This window comes from Ascidia mentula, chromosome 5 (assembly GCF_947561715.1).
Source record: "Ascidia mentula chromosome 5, kaAscMent1.1, whole genome shotgun sequence".
In the NCBI taxonomy this organism is placed as follows: Eukaryota; Metazoa; Chordata; class Ascidiacea; order Phlebobranchia; family Ascidiidae; genus Ascidia; species Ascidia mentula.
Genome location: NC_138570.1, coordinates 1,586,845 through 1,605,698, shown reverse-complemented (window position 1 = coordinate 1,605,698; position 18,854 = coordinate 1,586,845). Strand labels below are relative to the sequence as shown.

The following is an 18,854-nucleotide window of genomic DNA, read 5'->3' as shown; positions in this document are numbered from 1 at the left end:
GGAGATAGAATGTCGACGTCCAGAAGGAATCCAGAACAGGTTCACCTTTTTCTTAAACATTTATGCAACAGTTTCTATAGAGTCAACAGCAAAATTTGAGAACAGAACACAAGAACGTTTGGTACTAAAGTGTTACTGAGGCTAAAAGATTCGGGTCATATTGGATATTTTTGAAAGAAGCAGACAACATGCAATCGTCGTTGTTCGTTATATTTCTGCTCTATTCATTGCATACTTGGAGGAATAGCTTCACGTTCGCGGCAAATCAAGGTACTCTATAGTTATGCTAACTGCCATCATGCTGACTATCTAGTTCTGTTGAGCAGCGTCTATATGCAAACTAAGACGTTATGCTATTTACCTGTCAAAATCGAGGTGTTTTGTTCAGCTGACTTAATTCTTAGACTTGTTAAAGGTGGAGAAAAAAGAGAAATGTGAGGCATTCAAAATAGCCTTAAAACGCGTTATGCAAATAGGTTATTTCCGTATACTTCGTTAACGTTTAGTAGAAAATGCATCAAGCATGTCCAAGCAAGGACCTGCGCAGTGGGGCGATCCTGCCAATCATGCCATGGCATGAAACATTACTGCGTTAAACATATCTAGTGATTAAGGCATTCGCATTTCATCCACCATCTTTACTTGACCTTCAAAAACCACGCTTCGGCCGCCAACCGAAACCGAAAAAACCTGGCAATCTTTCCGACTGCGAAGTCACCAGGCGTATATAACACTATTGTCGTTACTACTTCAGTGAAATACCAGTACAGAAGAGTGGGACGCCAGATCAAGGAATGCGACCTCGTCGACGTCTACTCTGCCGACCCTGTAATTCTGCCGCAGCTCAAGTTCAGATGCAATGGTCACGTGACCTCGTTGCAGTTTCACGCGGCCTCGGACGACGGGTTCGCTTTCCAGGTTAGTTGTGTGAATTTACGGCTTTTATGAGAGTAATTCACCAACACAACTTTATTTAGGATTAATTGTAGTTATTGAACAAAACTTTGAGTTAACATAAGATGTTAACAGGGTTTGTATTACAAATGCACTATGAAATAGCTAAAAGTTTTTGTATCCCTCTGCAGATATGGAGACCGTGGGGTTTTGAATACAAGTTGGTTCAAAGCATGAAAATCCCAACCATGAAAGGAATAAACACGGTATGTTCACACTGCACATAATTTGATAACCTTAACAAACTAAGTCTATGTAAATTTGTACATAGGTTGAACTCCACACCCCATTGGCTGTTCTGGAAGGTGACGTCATGGGAATGTGTCCAATCAGAGCGTCAGCTGTGGATATCTTGACCATGCGTTCGGCTGTGTATCCAATTCCGGTTACGTTTCGAAGCGTGGGACCTTATTATGTGATTGGTGAGAGGACAATTTCTGTTTGCTGATTAACAAAGTACGGGGCGTACAACTTTTTTGTAGTGGCACATTTTCCGATTGTTGTTAATTTAAGACTAAATAAACGCCGTGCTTACAAGCCTATGTCAACAACGTGTTGTGCCTTGAGCATGTTTGCCCCACGCTTGCGTTTAAATTGACAGTGCGTTCTTGCGCAGCACGTGTTCTGTAACAGCGCAGTTCTTTGTTTGTAGTAAACGTAATGTACTCTTTTCTTGACTTTTTTGTTTTGCAGCTGTGCGTAAGTTAATGTCGTATGTTTGATTAAATTAACGACTAATATCACAACAAGCATCAAAGTTTTGGGGGGTAAAATTTAGTTATTGCAATGAAAAGATTATTTTTTCAGGAAAATTGTCGAAAATATATTTAAATATGCTCAGTAACTTTATTTGTCTGATCACTTATTAACATTTTAACATGTTGGTGCAGGATCCGCTTGTCGTTCTGTGAAAATTGGTGAGACTTGCGCCCATCCTCTGCATTCGACTGGAAACAATTTACAAAGACGAAGTTATTCGATTAACGCAAACGTTCGATGCATCGCATGTAAGTTTACACAACTGGTGGATGGTTTTGAAAGAAATACGTAATGTTTTTTTTCGAAGTTGCGATGTTGAAACCCGTTTTATTGGCCGAAATTCATTTTTTCTGGGAAGAAACTTTTTGTTGTGACTTGTGCTTTTTGTGTTTGGAGAAACTTTTATTTCATTTGCCGAACTTTTGCAGCTGATGTTCCACAGTCAGTACTGGTTAGTCAAAGATCTTTTTCTGTTCCCGTCAAAGAAGATGTAGCTCAGGAAACGAACTGTTATACGGGGAATGGGACAACTTATAGAGGGAACTTAAATGTTACAAAAAGTGGAATCCCCTGTCAGGTACAACATACAAAACATTATATTTACATTGGTTTCTAAAACCGTTTTGCATAAAACAAATACGTAACACCTCTACCAGTACCAGGGACTGATTAAATGCAAACAGTAGTTTTGTTTTGCTGTTAAAAATTGTAATAAATTTTCCTGTCAGAGATGGGATGACGATTTTCCGCACCTGACTATTTACAAATCGAGGTATTTTCCCGGTGAGGATTTGGTGGAAAATTATTGTCGAAATCCTCGCGGAGATTTGGAAGAGCCCTGGTGTTACACGACAGACCAGAACAGAAGGTGATTTCAACTCGAATCCCGAGTCTGTATGGAGATATTGGCAACGTTTGTGTCAATATCACTGTTTTTGACTATAACTTTTTGTAGAAAGACATCCATATTTTAGGAATCTTAATTTTAACAGACCCAACGCCATAGAAATCATCTAAACGTATGAGAATAAACAGTTTGGCCCATAGTGCTGAAAACATTGACATGTGTTATCATCCAATATGTCTTTAGATTCGAGTATTGCGATATACCGAAGTGCAAATCAACAACCGTCATTAACGCGACATTGGATGACTTCGGTGACGGTCCAACACTGAGGTCACTCGGTAAATCGGTGACGATGGGATTCGACGTTAAACCTAGAAGCCAATCCTTCTATCTCCCTCCTTCAACTATCGTGTTAGCAGGTATGAACTTAAACCACATACGTTCTGTCTGCAGCTCATATAATTCATATTAATGGCTCCACACTTTTGTATAAACCACATATATTACCGAAAAAATTTAACGATTCATTCTTGCATTAAAAATTTGGCATTGGATAAGTGAATTTATCACTTGGCAAACAAGTTACATTGCTTGATCACTGCTCTGAACAAAGCAGCGGCAAAGCCTTCATTTCAGTGCAATAATTAATATTATCAATAGGAAATATTCGCTTTTGTTGTCCAGTGGTTTCTTTCATTTTGGTTTTTAAACATGCCAAGAAAACAAGTTTACCCATTGTTTTGCCTTTACGTTGATATATTTTGGTGTTTATGCACATAATAACTTGTTGCCACATAACCATAAAGAAGTCTCGCCGGATGGTAGACGAAATGTCGGTTGTAACAAAAATCTCGTAACCTTATTTCAGAAGAACAGTTAACAATGCCTGGAAGCAATATTCATAAATTGGGTTTTTTAGATTTTCTGTAAAACAAAGCGTGAATGACGAGAGCGTGAAATAACGACAAATGTGCGATAATTTCCTTGTTCCTACGCACAGACTCCCCGTCTACTTGTGAAGGAAGAGTCAACAAAATAAGATTACACGCTTCGCAAAGCGGAAAGATACGACTGCAAATTTGGAGGTCCAAATTATTACGAGCCTGTACCCTCGTATGGGACAAAGAGTTCAACGTCAACCGCGGATTTAATGAGGTGACGATTACGTTTTTAAAGGATTCAGTAATTCACAAAATATCGAAATTGTTTGTGCGTCATTTTCATCATGAAAATTTCGTGCACAACGGATTACTATGTATTTAAATTTCCCATAAAGTTGAAATGTTAAAGTCACAAACAGGTCGTTTCGTTTGTTATTTGTTTTAACTTTAACGTTTCGTTGTCATTGAGATAATGGCTGTGATTGGATCTTAATCAAAAACATACAAGGTATTTACAATAGGGCCTGACCATATATAAACATACTGTAGATTGATAAACGTGTATCATGAGTGTGCCACGCTTTTTGAAGTTCATGCACACTAACATGTAAAAGACAAACCCGTGATTTCAGCTTTTCTTATGACAGTTTTAACCAACAATCTAAAATAACCTTTTGTCAAACGCATTTATTGTTAAGAATACATGTTTCGCTCAAAATAGGCATCTTCAGGTCTAAAATAAAATGGAAAACCGGCCGAACAAATGGGCTACTGGTGGTAACCTGCAAACGTGAAGTTTCCACCTGTGTCACGCACAACAAGTGGCGTTAGAAAAGGTCGATTTCGGAATGAAAATATTGAATGAGTTCTAACCCTATTCCCTACAAAAACGATTATAGCAACACTTGAGGATGAACAAACAAAAACCTTTGCATTCAGATAACGAAGCCGATTATTAATCCTCGCATCGAGAAAGGAGACATGCTTGGATTTACCTCTCCGCTCATGGGATCTGTGCACGTCACTTATTCGGATGAGGGGGGCGCTTTTTATCTGCACACGCACGATTGCGAAGGTGTCAAGCGTGGACGCCAGTGCAAAAGGTTTCTATAATATCTGGTTTTAGAATGCGCGCTTGTTACTGACTAACAAAGGGACAGTGTAATAGCCACACGCTATTTTTTGAATCTTTAATTGCGGTTTTGCAAATTTTGTGTCAACAACCTTTTCACTTTTTTAAAATGCTTTGCTCGAAGAACAAACGGAAAAAGCTAATATTTGAGCAACTTAACCGTTTCCAATCCTTTTCTATGCGGTTTTATTTTGAGAAAGATGAAAATGTCATAAGCAAACCCATTGTTCCTCAGACTTAAAATGTCATCTGCACAATCAACCGCAGACTTGGATAAATGGACGAACAAGTTCATGCAATCTCTGACCTCAAGCGCGGTCAGTTCGTTACAGCGAAGTGGCGCGGTACTCCCCACACACGCCCTTATAAGGGCATATTCCATACAAGCTGTCGTGGATTGCGGTAAGATACAGAAAATATTTGTAAAATACAAATTATTATTATTCTGGAGCTACAGTTTTGTTAAAACTTTGAAATGATTTGCCAACAAGGCACTGTTACAAGCAATACAACTTAACAGATCAGACAATCTTCGATGATGCAATAATAACTCCTCGTGTTACGTCACAATGGCCCACTCGAAAACTTCTTCCGCCGCCATCCTTGAGCGGTTTCGCTACAGCGACCAACCGCCATTTCATTGACCTCGTGACACACGATCAAACTATCTTCCTCCCTGGAACCGCTTTCCATTGTGACGGAACAATCAAACACGTGACCGTGTTTATTCCGGGGGCAAGGAGTCTTGTGTCGGCGCTGTCAAGTTTTGTTGTTGTCCAGGTGGGATCCGTTTAAGTAATACATGCACATATAAATGTATTTTTTGCTAAAATATTTCGCTTAACTTTTCTGACAGGTGTGGAGGCCGGGAAAGTACCCAAACCCAGATGACATCACGTCCTTGCTCTCTCCTGCCCTCATGCGGAGCGGATTCGAGTTAGTGTGGGAGTCTCCCATCAGTGGAATTGCGAACACAGTGAAAACGGTACGCGGTAGAAGAATTCCTTTTGGTACAAAAAATTCAAAGTGTGACCCTGAAATATCCTGAAACAACCTCCCTGTAATATTTAAAACTAACAAACTTAGGTACAATAAATTAGGCTTGAGCGTATAATTCTAAAGAAAAGAAAAGCTAGTAGTCTAAGCATGAAGACCAATCAACGTCGAACAGGGATGGCGATCACAGTACTTTACTGGCGTCCATCCTTACCAGCAGACTTTACTTTTCTTCGGTTTTGCTTTTTATAAAAAACTAGTAACAACTACAACGTTGTCTCTCTGATTCAATGTTTGACAACTTGTAATTGCGAGATGATATTTTCCTCATTAGGTTTCAGTCGACGTCAAAGTGAGGAAAGGTGACGTCATGGGTTTCACGACGAAGAAATTATTGGGCCGACAGAGTAGCTCTGTCCCATTCGACACATTCGGTGGATTCTATTACATGTCTAACAAATGTGCCCATGTTTCAAAACTTGTAAGTCTAATGTTTTTGACCTAACATTTTCCCAAAATATTACATAAAAATCGCTAAATCTTTTTTCGTCATTTCAATAACAACATATATATATATGTGAATATATATGTTCAAAAAAGCAATATCTTGGTTGGATAATAAAGTAGCAGTCTAGGCCAGTCCTAGGAATCACTATTTCCAAGAATTTCAGTGCTTTTATCCCAAAACCAACCCAAGTTGTCAATGGAAGATCTACGCTTTTTTATAAACATTTTTGTATTTTAACAACCGTTAATGTCCTTTGTTCCCTTCGCAGCCGGAAACTGCGATTGACTACCTCAACATTATGACGAAACAAACACAGGGATTCCGCACAACTTGCTTCGATTTTGTGACGTCAGAGTCGCGTGGCGACGATGGAAGGCGCACTTACTCACTGAACGCTGACGTCATTTGCAACTGACGTGGCGTCGAACGTCATCAATAACACATTAAGTTTTATGCATGACCAGATCCACTTATTTATTCGTGAAGTTTAATATATTGTGTTTCTTTGTATCGACTCTGTGCTTTTTTGCATTTTCAGCCATTTTTTTATGTTTCAATCAAAAAAAAGTGTTGTTCAAAGATCAAGCACGTGTTTGCTGACGCCCAGAAGAAAAGTTGCTTCCTAGCATTAGAAACCTAGTATTTATTGTTTTTCGGTTTACCTCACGTTGCTTGGCTATCAGCTTTGCCAAAGCATTTTCTCCATCACCAACACACGAACATGAAAGTGTGATAAAGTTTTAATGACAAAATTATTTTTAAATCCTCGCAGTAATTTCAATACAACATAGCAATACCGGCACAAGAATATCCAACGAATCAATCATTTTTCCAGCAATATTTTTGTGATCACAATTTTGTGACGTAAGAAGTGATGACGTCATACAATTTACGGTCGTATTCGCTAGAAAACATTCGTCATATATGTTCACAGTGACGTCAGGCTCTCGGTTCGAAAGAGTGGGCTTAATTCGGCGAGCGATTACGTCATGAAGTGTTAGTTACGTATCGTCTGACGTCACAGGTATGATATATTTACATATTTAGTGCGTTTCGATGGAAAGCAACAAAGTGATCGAAGACAAATGCCACGATAGAAAGGTTTGGGGCAGATTGACGGCAAAACTCTTGTGATAAATGGGTGTATTTTGTGCAATCCAGCAATGTAGTGTTTGGGAAGGAATTACCGCCAACCACAGAGTTTTTTCGAAAGCAATTCCACAAATTCGTGGGGTATTTTGGCAACGAAATAGTCGGGAATACCAAAAAGAAAAATGATGCAACGTTTCGATCAAACACGCAACTGCAATACGTGTATTAACATGGGTCCAAAAACAGTCGAATTCAGCGGAAAATATAACAAGCATCACTATGTGATCAAACGATTTGCTACACAGGTTATGGAACAAGACTCTAATCACAACAACTATGGATCAACACTACGCGCCAAGCCGCTAAGCGAGTGATTTTGTGAAATTGATGTTTAGGTGCAACTGCTAATGATGCGTTGTAAGCGCTTAGCAGGGGAGTATAATACGGTTTTGATCAACAACTCAATGGTTTTCTTTATCAACTACGTTACTTCGTCAAAGCACGTGTAATTGTCAGCATCAAATTCTCACTTCAAAATTAACCTCGGTTCGAATTGAACCAATTTACCTCCAAGCATGGACAGTTTAGGACCCGCCATTTGTATGTTAGGTCAGTCCTTATTAATCTTGAGAATTAACGAACAAACACAAAACTTCAAGCGTGAAATGGAAGCGCAGTAAAAATATCAGTCCCGCAACTACATTAATCCTAACTAAGATAATTTTATGAATAGAAAAGCGTAAAAGCGGTCGCGCAAATAAAGGGTTTTGTTCATTCAGTTTCACCACAAACATGATCAACTCTATGCCGGTTTAACTACTGCTTAAACTCTCTTCATTGCAATTAAAATTCAATGTAGCATAATATACAACAAGTCAGGTCGAGTCACTTTGCGTTTGACATTGCATGGCATGGCATCGGTACAGTTTCAGCAAAAAAGCGGCAACTTGTGTGTTTAGGGTGGTGTTTTACAGCTACAGTTGGATCACTACACGGTTACACCTAATTACGAACCATCTATAAAACGCAATACCTATTTAGTCGCAATTCACAAACATAAATTTCTTTCGCATCTTATGCGTTGCTTGTCAGGCAGCAATCGAGCATCCTTCTACATTCCTTATCGCAAACCGTCGCACACAAACACTCATACGCACAAACGAACAATCTTGCATTGTGGCAAAATCCAACAGCAGCGAAGTTATGGAACATAGAGGGCAGTAGTGAGCAGCGATGTTTGAAAGTGCTGGAAACGTCTGTGATGTCACTGTAAGCCAATCTTCCTACATATAAAAAACAGCCATTTAGCAACAAAAGAATCAATGTAAAATCAACTTGAAATATGATGACTTCGCCGCCACGCCATTGTGAAGACTATCATTTTTATTGGTGTATTTACAGTATTTCGGTATTAAAACAGCAATTTTGCTGAAACTTTGACGGGCCTATATAGTGGCCCAGAATATGCGTCTGGTGGCGCAGCTTGTGAAATATTATAGTTAAATGTTGTATTTTATGTGACACTGGCAAACCCTCTGCAATCCATAGAATGCGCAAGGTTACGCCTAGTTTGGGAGGAAAGTTTATTCAGAAACAATTCATTTTTAATTTTGCGCAGAAAACTAAAACGTAAATGAACTAAACATGCAAATGTAGCAAGAGCACCGATAAAACCTTGGAGGTTATTGGAGGTCAGGCGCCCACATGATGGCGATTTTCTAACGGAGAATCACGTTCTGTCGTAAGCGCCATTTGCACTTGATTTGGAAATCATCAACAAATCGCTTGGAACTAACCTTTAACTCGAGTAGGTCTGGCTCCTCAAGATTATTGTGAGTTCTCCACAGGTCTCTCCTCGTGGACAACAACCTTCGTAATACTCTGGTTAGGATTCTGTGCCTGTGTATCACGTATCGCTTCAGCCATGGCCTGTACAAAGGGACGCATTGTAAATTGAGGGATAAGAAACGTTTTAAGATCGGCGTCGACACAAGAATTAGAGAATAATTTTGAACAACAAGATGATCCGATTACAACCCTGTTTTTGGACGTTGAACTTAAAAACTAACACAGTCCATGTATCAACTATTAAAACCCCACATTTGCTTGCTCTGAACTTGCTGCAATCGTCAATATTGCGTTCGTGACAAATCCGGGATAGCTCTACATTTTACTTGCTTTTAACAAATTCAACCAATTTCGCCTTTAAATCAAATTATAGTAATGGTAATACTTGGCTCCCGTAATATATCAGTAAGCGTGTAAATACCTGGTAGTGATCGACGTCAGACTGTCCGAGGGTAACCACCTGCTTTTCGATGAGTGTTTCGCTGACGTCACCACGCGATACCTGTGACGTAACAATGGGATGAAAACTATGCCAGTGACATGCAGAAAATAAGTGGGATAATTGATGAAAAAAAAGGATTTCCAACCATTTTCAATTACAATTGTAAGGTTATAGTTTTAACAGCAAGTACAAGTTGTAGCGGATCATATTGTACCACTTGTAATCCCTATTCACTCCAGAAACACATTACCATGTAAGGGTTAGAAAGCGTTGCTACCTTCGTTATTTCGGTGGTGGTTATGGTGGAGTCGGTTTCCGAAGAAATGATCTGGCTACTGATGAGTTGGGTAGTTTGCACAGTGGACCATGACGAGCTTTCCGGTTCAGTGGTTTCATCACGTGGCATCTGCTCGGTGGCGCTGTTCTCATACGTGATAGTCTTTGTCTCTGTGTGAACCACGGGAGGCTGGGAAACGTAAATTTAAAAGATCAAGATTTTTGGGTATTTTTTAAATTTTTGTGTCAATGATACAATTTGTTTGCTTTAAATAAGATTTGGGATAAAATTATGATAAACGGATGGGGAAAAAACATATGAGAGTTTATCAAAATCTCAACAAAGACTTAGTAGCAGAGATATTCGTTTGTTTCAAAAGGTTTTCTGTTATATTTTTCGCCTATGCTGCAGTAGTATCGCTTATTCAAGAAGAATATGATGAAAAAATTCCCATGATTTTATTACAGAAACGTTGGAATGGAGTGGACTTGACTCTGCTCAGCTACATTTAAGTCTATTCTGCCGCAAGTAATAAAAATCCTGGTTTTTACCGAAGTTGTGCCTTCAGGTATATCTTCCACGTAAGAATCCACGACGTAAGCCTCGGTTTTAACAGTTGGCGGCTGCAAGAAAATTTAAACAAGGTATTGCGCAATTCCACGATAATATTGCGAAACACAAACGGTTATGGTTTAAAAATGTGCAAATCTTTTGCAGCACATGACAACATAACCGCACAAGTCTGTGTAGAAGTTGTGTGATGATTGATAGATTTTCCTACCTCTGCAAACAAATTCTGCGAACTAGACACTTCCGCTGAGTCATGCGACGTAGCGCTGGACAAACTGCTGACACTCCCTTCTGTGGGGTTGACCGCTGTGCTGTCGTTTTCGTCTGACGCCATAGAAACTTCACGCACCTGATTGAGTTTAAATACAAGGTTAAAAGTGTGTTGTTTTTTCGTTGGTGAACTTTTCGCTGATCATCTTGTAAGTAAATTAAGACTTTTTTATCGTCATAGTTTTAAAATAAACAACAAATTATGAATTTCACTGGCCCTTCTATTACAAATCCATAATATACCGACATAAATGCCTGGAGGTGAATTTGGATACATTTTGGCAAAGAGGTGGAATTTGAAAAACAAGACATACATGTCATTACCAGCAATTTGGAGGCGTTATTGCAAATTTAGATCCTTTTGATAACATGAATTATGGTTTGGTTGTCATAGTGAAAAGGAAATGTCACCTGTGTGTGTTATTTATAGTCAAATTGGTCAAACAGGGTCCAACTGTCTCAGTAAATGAGGCAAATGAAAATAATGATTTTTAATAAATTAAAAAAAATAATGCAACAATCTCCATTTTTAATGGAACTACAAGTAAAATGGGAATATTTTAATAGTGGCTTGAGCTGTAATTTTCATAAAAAATAATCATAAAAAATGTATAAATCACATAAAAAATATGGTGATTTTCGTCATTTAAAAAAATAAGACATAAAAATAAGATAAAGATAAAAACCTGATTCTCATCCTGGGGAATGATGACTTCCTCCACCCTCACAGTCCTCGTTTCCACAGTGGTGATGCCAGGATGAACATCCTCATCTTGATCTGGGATGCTAGAAGAAGGAGAATTGTAATCTGACTCCTGATCATCCTCTTGATCCAAAAGAGCTGACGTTTCCTCATCATTCCCAATTTCCGCATGGTGACTTGCAGAGGATAAACTGCAAGAAGAAGCTGTTGCTTTCGACTCTACCTCCAACTCTTTTACATTGGAGCTGGATGAGGAGCTGGATGATGATGTGGATGATCCGACAGATTTTGCATCCAGATCCTGTTGACATGGAATTACCCATGGATACTTTATTTCCAAATTTTATTTACATATAAAAATATTTCCACAAAGTTTTAAACAACTCATATACTGATTTAAAAGCAACAGAGCCATAATATTCATTGGGCTGACCTAATAGGTTGAAACAGTATGTGCACTATTTTACCTTTTCCGCAGCCGTCTCTTCTTCTTCTCCCCCATTTACTGTGGGTGCATCAGTCTCCGTGGTGATAGTCACTGTTTCTATGGTAACAGTCTTGGTCACCTGAAAAGTTTACAAAAACATTTTTATTTACATTTTTTTCACAAAAAAGTACTTTGTTCTAGAACTTCTAGTGATTTTTTACTGTTGGCACCTTTAAAATCACCATCAGATTATAGCGCCCCCCTGCTATAATGTAATTATATTTACAACCAAATATCATCCATGCACACCCAGAAACACAGCTTGTACCCCCCGTTAAAAATCCACGGCCTGCAGGTATTTACATACTTATGACTCACCTCTGTCTCGTCATGGGACACTGGTCTATATTCTGATGCACGGGGAGGTTTTTTTGGTGGAAGTCTAGAATCCAGATCGTCAAGCGAATCTCTACTCGCAGACTTCTGTGGATGTGATGGGGTCAAGAACTCCACTGCAAATACAAACATACAGTCTGACGGTATCCTTGTTGACTGCAAAGAAGCGTTTTATTTTATCACTATACATATTGTACGTGGGAACCCCACTAAACTACACAGCACACCAATGTTTTCACAGGAAATCAAAAGTTTTAAAAGTGGGCGACAAAAAATGCAACGTAATATTAAAACACAGCAAGGAATAACATGCACGCAGAGTGAAATAAAAAACAACATATATTGTCTATTTGTCTCAATAGAAAGCATGATCACAATGTTTTCTAAATCAACAAACATGTGTTTGTTGCAGTCAATAATTTTATTGACCATTTCCGACATGTTTCAAACAACATTCAGAAAAGTTATGAAGGTCAATCAAACCTCAGCCAACATGTAATATTTTTGGAAGAGAGTCAAAGGGATCTTTACAAGAAATTTCCAGGAATTTTTAATGAAGGTCGAATGTAAAAACAAATAGATTTTTGTTGCTTGTTCATCATCAATTCTATTTTTCAGTATCAGTCTTCAATCAGTATTTGAGAAAAAATATTGTGCATTATTGTCTTCTTATTCTAATTCAGTGGTAAATTGCCAGCTACTATTGCATTTAATAATGACCAAAGCAAATTAGGTGAATGTTTCAAAATTTCATAAAAACAGAATATAAATCACTCTTAAATATCTTTAAAAAGTTGAAAACGAACAAAAGAAACGAAACAGTTGAATGATCTTCAGTTCAGTTTTGTTTGTGTGCTCTTGATTAAAAATAAGCTACTATTGTATTAATGACTGGAGCAAATTAGGTGAAATGCTACAAAACTTTCTGAAAGTCTTTCACACAAAGGTAAAGCATGCAAATGATTCCACAAGGCATGCGGTGACTAGATGTCAAAGCTGATTGTAAAACTCACCATTATCTGTGTCCTCTTCAGCTACAATGATATATCATGTGTAAATACGTGATGGGCATAACCGTATGGTTCGAATGTTGGTGCTGAGTTTAAGGGTTTACGTATGGTTTGCTAACAATCAAGGCACATGTGTGAAAAGCACGTGAAAAATTATATGACTGATTTTGACAAATCTTTATGTTTATAAATAACACAGAATGTAAATTGTTGTTCATTATAATCGAGGACTGGTCACTAGAACCACACAGTCCACACAACCCTGGTTTCCTCATTGCACAAAAACCCTTTTCATAACACAAAAAAGGGCAGTTGGCTTGGGGAAAAGTATGAATGCATTTGAACTTTAGTGAAGGTCACAAAGGTCATGTTAAGATTAGATTGTGGACCATGACGTGCAAAGTTTGACACTTAGAAAAACCACAAGTTTTGAGACATAACATACACTGTTCCATGACTTTGTTATGGTGCAACCGGGCTGACATTTATTGATTCGTCCTTTATGAGTGTAAAGGGAACACTTCGCACATTTATGGTGATGTAACTACAGTTGTTATTGCACTTGTTGTACGAACGCACCAAGGCCATTACAAACACCACAGGTAAATTTTATAGACCCGTATTATTATGGTCTTATTTTATGAAAACTTGTCTTGTGTTTGTCAAAAGTACATTGATTCGGCAGTTTATGACCACATTTGTCCTTCTGAATGAACCAACAATGATGTGAACAGCTTTTTCACATTCACATTCATGTAATTTAATTACAGCATGACTGACAAATGTGGACCTATTCATCAAAATCAGTGAAACTCAGTGAGGCGTTAAGTTCTAGTATTTGGCTGATAGTCGACATTTTTAATCATTCCAAGCCTAATCCTCAGGCCAAGACTGCAAGTCAAGTAAACAGGTTTCATACAGCAAACTTGTGAATCATGAGTTGTCCGTGCACGATTTGAGTTTTCATATCCCAATCTTGCTAACATGCCAAACATTTGCTACATCAGTGACAAGAGTATCACATAAACAACAACCTGATTCCATAATTTTTAATCTTTGCATTCAGTGTTTTTTAAAACCAGGAATAAGTATTAGACAAAAAGATATACGTCAGTTTCTAAAATTAGTAAAATGCGGAAATCTACAACTGAATTTATGTGTATAGTATATGCATATGTCCTTTTTTGACCTACTTTTCATTTTATGGATGGACTTCTGATGGTCAGTAAGTGCTTTTTTCTCATCTTCATTTTCTTCCACTGAGTGCAACGAAACTTCAGAAGACGATTTTTGTGCCATTTTTTCAAATTTCTGCATCTGAAAATAAAATTACCGGTTCGAATCTCAAATGTAAAATATCCCAGAGAGAAACATTAAACGTAAAACACAATAATAAAAGACATTTTGATTTTTTATGTTTACTTAGTACCTATATGCATATACAATTGTTATTGAAAAATAAACATGTTTTTCAAAGTAAAAACAATTCATACAACAAAAAATGCTTTACTTTTTGCCATAACAACTTGACAATAAAACTTTATTATGCTTTTTAACAAAATCTACAAAACTGTTTAAGGCATACAAGTTAAGTCATCACCTCAATTGTTTCTTCCACGGTTGTAGTTTTTGTCACAATTTCAGTTGTCGCGCTTTGAGAATGATGATCTCTCTTTGCAGGCAACTGGAAACAGAAATATATTGTTTTTATTAATCTGCTCTTCTGACACAATTAACATAACTTTTAATTACCGATGTTTGGCTGGCTGGATAGCTGGTTAAATGTAGGTAAATAAAAATTATGTTTAGTTAATTAAATACAATATGCTTGGCAGCAACAGTAATATAAATATTTTGCTTTAACTCCGCCAAAGTATTATGTGCAGTGACTAATTTGGAACAAAAATTTTGGAACAATCTAGGACAAGTTAACATGCACAGTATTAGGAGCTGGGCTGTGGATAAATTACTATCCTTCTTATTGTACTATCCAGGCTCTAAATAAATATATTGTCTTAGTAAAAAATGACCAAACATGTCTGTCAGTCTGAACAGGATTTCCTATGAAATTCAGTGAATGAACCCTCTAACAATGGCAGCATATTGACAGGTTTGGAGAATCGAGATGAGTAATTTTACACATAGTTCATATACTAACTACTATATGCATGCGAAAACAACAGGCATTTATTGAACAACTAAAGTTGAACTTACTTCTGGTGCGATGTCTTCTTCTTCGACTGTCTTCAGCACTGTTCTTATTGGTGAGACTTCACTTCCATCTGAAAATGTTTTTAGAGATAATAATAATCAACATAGCAATAACACATGTTGCAGAATTACTCATTGACCAGAAAAACTGTGCATATATATCCTGTTAATTTACTCAATAAACTATTTTTAGTATGTATGTACTTTACTATGTTATATTTTCCATGCACCAGTATGGCCCAGTAAGTATATGTGTTTAATAACATTCATATTGAATTATTCATAAAGCAACAACGTTACAATTAGCTGTTTGTACCCGATCGCAGTCTTATAGAATGTGATCGTTGAACTTCTGGCGCTCTCCTTCGCTGGTGACCGCTTACAGCCTTCCGTGTTTCTTGCTGTGTACGTCCACTATAACGGAACTTAGAACCGATTCTGATGAACTTTCCACCAGGTGTCGTATCACTTCGAACAAGTCTAACAACACAGGTTAAAATCAGTGCAAGCTTTTTCTGCGATCAGCAGCAACGCCTTTAACACAAAATAATCTGCTAAATGCACATAAGGGTTCTAACCTTAATGACAAACAGGCATGATATACTTTGGACCAACCTATACAAATTATATGCAAACCAGCCATAAGAAGGCAAAACAAAAAATGGTGTTCACAAATGGTCGATGATTTTGTGTCTATGGTTGAAGTGGTAACACCATTCCTAAGGTTTTGTGTCAAACCTGAAAAATGCATGATGTTCCACTCCCGACTTCCACAAACTCTTGGCAGCTCGGTGATTCTGCATCTTGAATCCAATCATGCTTAACAGGGGTTCACCCTGAATATCAATACAACCCTAACACACTTTTCACATTCATTTGATAGACCACTTGACGGTGGCAAAGAGTTTCAAAAATAACTTATTCTGTAACTAAACATAAACACAGACTTTATTTAATAAACCTAAAGACAATAAATTAACACAAAAAATATTTAAAAAAAACAACTTACATCAAGAGGTCTTAAAGTGATGAAGAACTTGCTTCTGACATAGGAGAGTTTAACTATTCGTGGCCACGAAAATCGATTAATCTGAGTTCCATCGCGATACACGAGGACCCCGTTCCAACTAATTCCAACCAAAATTTCCACCCCTTCGCTATCCTGAGACACAAGTAACATATTATGGATTCAACCATTTTTAAGTTAAAATTACCCATTCATTTCACCTTGTTGAGCTTCATTTGCATTTCAATACAAAACACATGAAAATTTGATTGTGAACAATCAGATATAGATATTAGCTGATGAAATTAAAATGTGTAAACTGAGTCAGCCAACCAACACAGCATGTTTCCTTTAGCAAGTGAACTTTAATTATTACCCAGGGTTGATGTTAGAGCTTAGATGGGGATTAAAATACCAAGCTTGGTAGTGTGCCTGACCTTAGAAATAGGATTATCTTAACAATTCAGAGCTTTAAGACTATGTTATAGTAATTCTTATTGAATGACTAACACAGACAGTTTAATGTCAAAGATTAAACTTTAGAAGTGCAGTCTTAATGCTTGTAAGAAAGTTTGTAATTTTAAAACACAAAAATTGCACCCATTTGTCTTGTACATAGATTGACTATAGCTACAGTTACCTGTGCTAATAGCTACAGTTACCTGTGCAACATGAAGGTCCACTCCATACAAGGGAAGTTTTTTTGCGTTTTCAAGAAAGTTTAACTCCGCTTGTTCAGGTGTCTGACCCCTAATGTATAAAAACTCTGTATAAACATAACTATAACACAGAACATATGCCTGTTTAAACATAGCAACAACATACTTTATAAGCACAACAGCAGGGTTAAAAGAGTTGTCCTATTTCTCAGCTATGTGTGGAATGCAATCACCAGATTGTAAACATCCTGATTAGTGATTATACGATTATACAAACGGTTTCAATAATACCTGAGACATAAGTTACATAATAGTACAATATGGATATACATGGCCATTCATTGCTATTATATTTTTTTTATTATGGGTACCTATGCGTCTTGTGAAGTTCCATTACTCGCTCTTCTAATTCATTCGTCTGATTTGGTGCGAAAGAAAAATTCGAAACATAGTTTTTTCTCATTTCTGCTCGATCAAAGTCACCAAGTTCAGATTGCACAACATACGACCCAAGCAAGGAATGAGTAACAAACGAACAGGGAAGTCTAAAAATAGAATGGAGACATTATTACATGTAAACACCTTAACAGGCAGATTTTAGTAAGCCATCAATGCTTTACTGCCTTCTTTATTACCATGTTGGTCACAGTATAGAAAGAGAATTAAAAACTATAAACTGATTCCATTGTTTGCTAACATCCAAATTTAAAGGTAGGGCTTGCAAATGCTTATCTTTAGTTGCCACGTTGACTTCAACATGAACCAATAAAAGTTTTCTTTACTGATGACAATAACAGATAAGATACCTGCCACCGACAATGTCATCACGAATTTGTAAGACCATATAGTATCGTGTTATATCTTCCATCAGCTGGGCTGGGTCCGGTGGATAAAACTTCACAGCAAAATAAAAGGACCAGGGGCCATCTACAAAGTACAAAGCATTGTTTGCTAACATACAACTTCACTGAGTTACGCAAATTGCAAATAGTATAAAGTTAGTTGTCTTTTCATTTTTGTGTGTAATTTATTTTTTTCTTTTTACATATCGACGTTTAGCAGAGAAAGGTTTACTAACACAAAACGAACTGAGAAAAGTTACATTTATTATGACTGCACAATAACAACACAATTATTATTCTTGTTTTTAATTTAGTCTCAAGATTGAGCCAAAGTAGTTCATATTCAACATACTTTTTAATTGTTTTTTAATTGCCTTGTTTGGTTCTAGCCAGTATTTGCGATCAGACAAATCTTTGAAGTAAAGACCAAAGTAGTCAGTTTCAATGACATTCAGGAGGTCGTAGATTTGCTGCAGCAGTGCTGATCCATTAGATTGTTTCTGCAAAAGGGTTTGTCTGTTTTACAACTTTCAAGCAACTAGCACCACCATGCAATCTTATTGAAGGTAATTACTTGACACAAGAAGACAACATTACTCAAGAAAGTAATATTTATTTTGTACGCAATATTTTTCCAACTGAAAATATTATTTAACTAACCATGAATGCTCAAGGAGCACTGCTTAAAACAATGAAAATTAGTCAAAGCATAAAAAAGCAGACACTGAACTTACAGGAACATCACATATGAATTCTTGTCCGTTTAACAAATAAACTTGACATGCTCGAACTTTCTTCTGTGAAGCAGCCTTCACCTCACTTTCACCATTGGATGGGACATTTTCCACCTTTTCCATGGCAGTATTATCCACCTAAAAGATTGACTTTTCCAAACTATAAAATAAGATTTAAAAGTTTTATTCATTGCCACACTTTCGCGTTAAAACATAAATTATTAGTTTCCCGGTGAAATGTGTTCAGTTTGAAAGGATACAACAAGAACGTAAAACCAAAAAAACAATCT

The 18,854-nt window shown here is 37.2% G+C and overlaps 2 protein-coding genes across 3 annotated transcripts; one reads left to right on the top strand and one right to left on the bottom strand.

Moving 5' to 3' along the window:
- Window positions 1-9: 9 nt before the first annotated feature.
- Window positions 10-6,492, top strand: LOC145901775 (uncharacterized). The gene is made up of 15 exons (XM_082989556.1): window positions 10-39; window positions 715-918; window positions 1,086-1,160; window positions 1,226-1,376; window positions 1,845-1,961; window positions 2,142-2,290; window positions 2,442-2,581; window positions 2,804-2,979; window positions 3,561-3,715; window positions 4,381-4,544; window positions 4,809-4,975; window positions 5,094-5,353; window positions 5,430-5,565; window positions 5,911-6,050; window positions 6,346-6,492. Exons 1-15 carry the CDS (start codon window positions 10-12, stop codon window positions 6,490-6,492), a joined length of 2,211 nt encoding a protein of 736 aa, XP_082845682.1.
- Window positions 6,493-6,801: 309 nt separating this feature from the next.
- Window positions 6,802-18,720, bottom strand: LOC145901604 (band 4.1-like protein 2). Of its 2 annotated transcripts, XM_082989343.1 has the most exons (21): window positions 18,565-18,720; window positions 18,183-18,330; window positions 17,795-17,915; window positions 17,360-17,533; window positions 16,992-17,079; window positions 16,333-16,485; window positions 16,062-16,159; window positions 15,640-15,803; window positions 15,327-15,394; window positions 14,713-14,796; window positions 14,306-14,429; window positions 13,116-13,136; window positions 12,085-12,218; window positions 11,747-11,845; window positions 11,263-11,580; window positions 10,518-10,655; window positions 10,288-10,359; window positions 9,737-9,925; window positions 9,439-9,519; window positions 8,966-9,098; window positions 6,802-8,452 (listed from the first exon to the last, which is right to left on the bottom strand). In XM_082989343.1, the coding sequence occupies exons 1-20, from the start codon at window positions 18,685-18,687 to the stop codon at window positions 8,997-8,999; spliced, it is 2,499 nt and encodes an 832-aa protein (XP_082845469.1). In that variant the 5' UTR covers window positions 18,688-18,720; the 3' UTR covers window positions 6,802-8,452; window positions 8,966-8,996. The 2 variants fall into 2 exon arrangements, with proteins under 2 accessions (XP_082845469.1, XP_082845470.1); XM_082989344.1 differs by lacking the exon at window positions 13,116-13,136.
- Window positions 18,721-18,854: the final 134 nt, after the last annotated feature.

What these genes read in the sequence shown, in the direction of transcription:
- LOC145901604 (XM_082989343.1), bottom strand. Translation starts at nt 18,687, where the DNA reads ATGGAAAAGGTGGAAAATGTCCCATCCAATGGTGAAAGTGAGGTGAAG. An exon ending in TGAAGAGGACACAGATAATG is followed by an intron (nt 12,219 to 13,115) that starts GTGAGTTTTACA and finishes TTGTATTTGCAG; the next exon opens with TGGAGTTCTTGACCCCATCA. An exon ending in TTCCCCAGGATGAGAATCAG is followed by an intron (nt 10,656 to 11,262) that starts GTTTTTATCTTT and finishes AAACTCAATCAG; the next exon opens with GTGCGTGAAGTTTCTATGGC.
- LOC145901775 (XM_082989556.1), top strand. Translation starts at nt 10, where the DNA reads ATGTCGACGTCCAGAAGGAATCCAGAACAG. An exon ending in GGGACCTTATTATGTGATTG is followed by an intron (nt 1,377 to 1,844) that starts GTGAGAGGACAA and finishes ATGTTGGTGCAG; the next exon opens with GATCCGCTTGTCGTTCTGTG. An exon ending in AAACGTTCGATGCATCGCAT is followed by an intron (nt 1,962 to 2,141) that starts GTAAGTTTACAC and finishes GAACTTTTGCAG; the next exon opens with CTGATGTTCCACAGTCAGTA.